Raw genomic sequence first — 6,329 nt, 5'->3', positions numbered from 1 at the left:
AATGGGCAAAAGGACTCACTCACAACATGTTTTCTAACCTTTTCATAGTCAAAATACAAAAAAAAAAAAGTCCAGATGAACCATTATAGGCTTAGGGTTTAAAGGGTTAAATAGTTTGAATAATGGGTGGACGGTTAATATTCTCTGAAGAATCAAATGTGAGGGTTTATCTGTCTTTCCTTGTTCTGATGCAGGTGTTTACATCTAAGCTCCATATTTCTAAAATTTGTTGTAGGATGGGTAATCTGCACACGCTCCATAAGGAGGAGGGGACTCTGAATGTGGGGGTGCAGGTGGTGGGTATGCCATTGCGCTCCAGCCTGGTTGCTGTACGTATCCAAAAGCTCCAAATTCTTCAGAAGCAGGTTTTTTTCTCATGTCTGGATCCTGAAAGACAGGTAGGACCACGACTGGGAACTTGATCTCTGGGTCTGTAGCCATCTTGATATCCAGGTAGAGCTGTTATAGAAAAGAAAAAAAAAGAAAAAAAAAAGTTGATAAAATGGAACGTTTTTACACTCAAAGTCATGCTTTTAAGTTGGGAGCTGGGTCTTATGACATTGCTTTGTCACTAGAGGTCCTTTCAGGCTTATTTTTGCAGCACAAAATGAGGGCAAGTTGTCCCGCTGTTTTACCTTGAACTGATTTTTCAGTTACTTTAAAAGAGTATTGTAACAAAATAAAAGTTAATAAACCATAGAAACATATAAAACCTACAGCAGGGTGTCAAAGGGGTGAACCGGACCAGTGAAATTATAAGATAATAACCTTTTAATAATGTCAACTTTAAACTTTTCTTTTTATTTTATCTTTCTTTTTTTTTTTTTAAGTAAAATTACAGGATGAAAATGTTTGCATTTACAAACTGTCCTTTAAAAAATATGAATAACTTGAAAAACCTGAAATTTTTAAAGAAAAATATTATTATCACAATGTTTTGTCTCAGCTTATCATTTACACATGTGCATTACAAATTACAGATCACAGTGGATCTACAAAGACACAAAACATTTAATAACAGACATAATATTGTCAAAATTACATTTATTTCTCTAGATAAATTTCAGGTTGTTCATATTATGCCGGTTATTGACATTTTTTGTGAAAAGAGTTTGTAAATGTAAACAATTTCATGTAATTTTACTTTTTCTTCTTTTTTTTAATAAATCTTTTTATTGGATTTTCATACACACACGGTAATATCTAACATGTACAATATTTCCAAGTGTTCTAGTTGAAGGTAATAGATAGTTGTCTTTATACAATGTATTTTGAGAGCAACAATTTTAATCTAACCATAAATGGCTTCTATAAATGAACTATAATAAGCCATTATCCCTTCCCACCCACCATTGAAAGAAAAGACAGAATAAAACAAAACACTGACATAGAACACAAATGACCACTGCTGAATTTGCAATAAAATAAATGAGATTAAGGTAGGTAATTAAAACAAACTAGGGGATAATAATTTTACTTTTTCACACCAAAACAAAGACAAAAATTTGGAGTTGTCATTACTGATAGTTTATTATTTTATTATTTTATTGATCAAAGCCACTTGAGATTGAATTGGTCTGAATGTGGCCCCAGAACTAAAATGATTTTGACTCCACTGACTGTTAATATCTTCAATGACAAAAAAAATATGGTAAATAGTTTATATGGATGTTTTGTGTTGTAAAAATGTAAATAAATAAATAAAAAGTATGTGAACAAAGCAAAGGAAACTGAATCAATTTAATTATTAGTTTGTAAAAAGAGGGTGGAGTCTATAAGTTATACTTCTTCCCACTCCTTTTTGAGCACCGAAAATTTTGTTCTGTGTTATCTGATGATTTTATGCCCTCAAAATACTTAACTAACTAATGTGATTTTTTTCAATTCACACATTGGACCCTTTGGCGGCCCATGGGCCATATGTTTGACATCCACATCAGTATAAATAAAATAAAGAGAATACGAACCAAACAACTCATCTTAGAACTGTAAGTGGTTTATTATTACCTTTAGTCTGTACTCCAGCTTGATGATGGCACAGTTCAAGATGGAGGGAGGTAATTCTGGAGGTATAGTGATCACCTTCTTCACAGTCTGGTGGCTACCGGAAGCCACAGGATCACACTTGTCCTTCAGGATTGTATTTGTGTAAAGCCTCCTGCGGCCCTGGGCAAGGAAACTCTTCTTCTCGTACAGTACGAACTTGGGCTTCACTGAACGAGACGAGTTGTTCTTGATGTCGGCTGTGACTTCGAACGCCTCACCTGTAGAACAGAAGAATGATCATGTCACTCCTAATCCACTGCAAATCCACTCTATCAATGATAACAATATGTGTTTTTTTTTGCCTCAAAACTAGTCTGACAACCGGGAAGCAAACAGACAAGAGTTTCAGATTATTATCAAGAACAGGTTATTATGTGTGTGACTAAGAGAAGAAAGAAGCAGGGAATCATGAACTCAACTAGAATGGAGTTTTCACTGAAATAAATGAGATTAATTATTCCTCTAGTTAACCCATAAAGACTCAAACATCCACCACTGACCAAAAGCATCTACTGATCTAAACTGTTTAATACCTGCTGATCCACTAATCCTATTATACATGTAAATAACTGGTGTAAAATGCAGTTTGTCATCTTTTCATGGTTATCAGAAATGACCCATTTAGACGTTCAGAGGCTGCGTAGTTACCATGGAAACACTGTCATCTTCTGCAACATTGATTCACCAGTAAAACCCATGGAGTTGGATCAATGACAGTGGATGGAGACACTTGGATTATGTTCAGTTAATGATAGATCTTACTGAAGAAGTCACTTTTTCCTCAGTTTTCTCTGTTTTTGATACAATAACCCTTAACTTTAATCTGAGCTTTTATGAACAAGTATGTAATCCGTAAATTAAATACTGAAAAATCCCGGATTTTCACTGGAAAAATGCGAAACATGGAAGATTATTTTTATAATAAATTGAAATACATTGTTCTTAATTGTACAGCTTTTTATGTCTTTTTATTCTATTCTTGAACTTCATTTTTTTATTTTGGTTTTATTTATTCTTCTGTACAGCACTGGGTTGTTGTTGTTGTTTTTTTGTACAGTTGTTTTATGTCTTTTAGTCTATTCCTGTATTTCATTCTATTTTTTTTTTTTTTTTAATTTCTTCTGTACAGCATTTGGGTCCACTGTGGTTGTTTTAAAGTGCTTTACAAATAAAGTTGGATTGGATTGGATTGGATTGGATAAATGGTGTTGAATCAGTTAAGAAATGTTAAATATAGAGAAAATATTATTTGGAAACTGCCACAAAAGTAGCACTGGGTCTTTATGGGTTAATTTTTATATTTGATGGTAAAACTTGAACTGAGGTATATCTAGAATTATACTAAACTACAATACAAAACATCAAACCTCTTAGAATATAACAGCTATATCACCATTTTACTCAAAATAGAAAGGTTTGATCTGCATATTAAACACTATTAAGGGAAATGAAGACATCCCCTTTAGCCATTCAATTGTTTGCTGAATGTATTAGTTAATCTCTCACACCCGTTTACGACCTATTTTTAACCTCATTTTCCTGTCACAATCTGCACCAGTCATCTTGTTACACAGATCACAGATGTTTTCCGGCTTAAAAGGTACACACAGCTCATATGACACTCTGACAATGGCCAGGTGCAGTAAAAATGGGCTTATGTCACATGTTTTATAGATGAATTTTTCATCTGGAATCATCCAGTAGATTAGCTAATATTTGTGAAGCAGTGACGGATGTAAAAACAGAAGAGTGGATTAAAACTTAAAGTTACAAAGCACTGAGTGTACCGTTTGATATTTACGATCAAAATCTATTGCTCTTGAAAATAAAGGAGAAAACCATTTGCATCTGTGGTCAAAGTGAACGGAAACACATCTGGAAGAGTAGAAATTAAGAATGCATACTATTAAACAGATACTATTAACCTTGGTAGTATCCCATTCGCCTGGTGTGAAAATCAATCGCAATCGTCCCAGATCCAAAAGCACTGACCGTCTTATCCTTAGAACCAAACTGAGGTTCCTAGAGACAAAAAAATATGGTCAGACAAGTGTCTCCTCCACTTATGTAACATTTTGCCATATTTTGCAGTTAAATACTTGCAGTTTGTTAATAGAAATGTCTCACCATGAGTCCGGGTGTGTCCATATCAGCTTTGGACACAAATGTAAAGTGTGTTTTGGCTTTTTGTGTCAACCTCATGGACTGTTTCAGCTCCGCCTTTATTTTATGGACAATTTTTCCAATGCTGGCCTTAAAAGTTGATGGCATTTTCCTGGAAACACAACAAAATAAAATGTTATAGCTGTGAAGAGAAGTAAACATCAGCCTAAGATGAGTTACGTCATAGAGATCAACACCTGTCAGGAATCTTGAAGGAAAAAGGAAAAACATGTCTTCCTCTGCCAATAACTTCAGTACCTAGGAAAGAACACCATATCAGTAATATAACATTTTACTTCATGCTCCCATATATTCACATTTATCTACAAATAACTATGTTTAAAATATCCAAATATGAATTTATTCACTATTACCATCTTGTCTTGTTTCTCTCAAGATGTGCTGTTTGACATCATAGTAGTTTTCTTTAGATCTGTACACGACATGTACGTGTTGCCCATGCTGCTCATGCCAACACACATTAGCTCTTCCTTTTGCAATGAAAACTAGCGACTGGACTTTAATCTCCTTTGAAACCTCCACGATGATTCTTCCATTGATAGTATCTCCATTTGTAAAGATGTTCCTGCTGTTGATGGAGTCATATTCAATAGAGAAATTCTTGATGGTCATCTTCCAAATTAAAATGAATACAGAAGATAAATTGTAAAACCAAAAAGGAACCACGGCTTTGTGAATGTTGCCTGTGAATGCAAATGCTTTTATGAAAACATAGACAGAAATGCTGTTAAACCTGTTTTTCTTGCATCACCTGAGCCCAGAGGCGTAACAGCGTTGCCAGCTGGGAGAGTACTACAGTGACCTGGTGGGTGGAGACTACACCTGCCTCATCTTACATGTGATCATCACATGATCGGTTTCCACAGTGTGTCACATGCCATGTTCTCCAGTGACGTCATACAAATTTCCATACAGATAAACAGACACAGATAAACTTTATTGATCCATAGGGCAAAATTTACTAAAACCCTTAAGCCTATTGGTAATGAAGGTTTACCTAAAGTAACGTTACTAAACTGATAAAGGGGAAAAGAATGATTATGATTTTCAGTTTGTAGGAGTCGAACATGGTCTAACACAGTGGTTCCCAACCTTTTTTGTCTCGTGACCCCATTTTAACATCACAAATTTCTGGCAACTTATTTTTTGCTAAAATTAATTGGTTTTTGATCATGTAATAATTTGCTATACTATGTTGCAAATAAACATTAATTTTAGATGACATTTAGTCTATATATTATTATGGACAGAGGCAGAAAAGCCAGGTGTAGATTACTGCACAAAGTGAGAATTTTATTTTCCTTGGTCAGGATATGTACAGTCAGTCCAGCTTGGATTGACAAGGCTGACAATTAATACTGAACAAACAAGAACTCAAAGTATGAATTATGAAAGAGCTGCAGCATCTGAAACTGACCACAATGAACATTTGACAGATAAACAGTACCACAGTGCTTCAGTTTCAGCTTCACAGTTTGTCATGTCTTTTATGGATTGGGATTGTCTCTGTCAACTCACCATACATTTTTTATTAGTAATTTTTTGTTTTTGTTTTTATTAATTACTAGAAATTTCAGGCGACCCCATGTGGGGTTCCAACCCCAAGGTTGAAGAACACTGGTCTAACAGCTTTCAGAGCTGCAGGATCTGGTAGTAAATACACCATCAAACCATCAGGGACCCGACTAAACTCTGTTGACTATTTGGTATCCTGAACACTAACCAGTCATTTTACTTTTTGATGGTGGGGATGATACTGGTCTCCATTGTAAAAGAGATTTCTAATCTCGATGGGACTTCCTGAATAAATAACAGTAAATACATATTTAATTTTTAATACTTGTTAACATGTGACACCAATTTAAGATCTGAACCCTAGTCTTAGTAATTTACTGAATTTCAGTGTGATCGCAACAACAGTAAAGACAATAAGGTTCCATTCACACTTCTGCTGAATTCACATTTTTTGCTGAAGTCCAGTGTTTTGCATCACATTATTATTTAGACGCTCTGTCATGTCTGCTCCCAGACTGTCTGGAATTCGTCTGTCTTTTATGTTTTCTGTCATTTCCTGTTTTATTTTGTTAAGTTTCCCTCAT

General features: G+C 34.7%; 1 protein-coding gene across 1 annotated transcript; it reads right to left on the bottom strand.

Moving 5' to 3' along the window:
- Nucleotides 1-4,938, bottom strand: LOC115426479 (arrestin domain-containing protein 3-like). Its single transcript, XM_030144619.1, has 6 exons — nt 4,584-4,938; nt 4,407-4,467; nt 4,174-4,321; nt 3,972-4,068; nt 2,008-2,264; nt 1-459 (listed from the first exon to the last, which is right to left on the bottom strand). The coding sequence occupies exons 1-6, from the start codon at nt 4,840-4,842 to the stop codon at nt 220-222; spliced, it is 1,062 nt and encodes a 353-aa protein (XP_030000479.1). The 5' UTR covers nt 4,843-4,938; the 3' UTR covers nt 1-219.
- Nucleotides 4,939-6,329: the final 1,391 nt, after the last annotated feature.

Source organism: Sphaeramia orbicularis, chromosome 9, assembly GCF_902148855.1.
Source record: "Sphaeramia orbicularis chromosome 9, fSphaOr1.1, whole genome shotgun sequence".
NCBI lineage: Eukaryota > Metazoa > Chordata > Actinopteri > Kurtiformes > Apogonidae > Sphaeramia > Sphaeramia orbicularis.
This window is presented reverse-complemented; position numbering and strand designations above follow the sequence as displayed.

Bases quoted from the DNA above. Each gene is read 5' to 3' on its own strand.
- LOC115426479 (XM_030144619.1), bottom strand. From the start codon at position 4,842: ATGACCATCAAGAATTTCTCTATTGAATATGACTCCATCAACAGCAGG. The intron at 4,322-4,406 runs GTGTTGATCTCT...TTGTGTTTCCAG, and splicing joins TCCTTCAAGATTCCTGACAG to GAAAATGCCATCAACTTTTA. The intron at 2,265-3,971 runs GTTAATAGTATC...TCTGTTCTACAG, and splicing joins GCGAATGGGATACTACCAAG to GTGAGGCGTTCGAAGTCACA.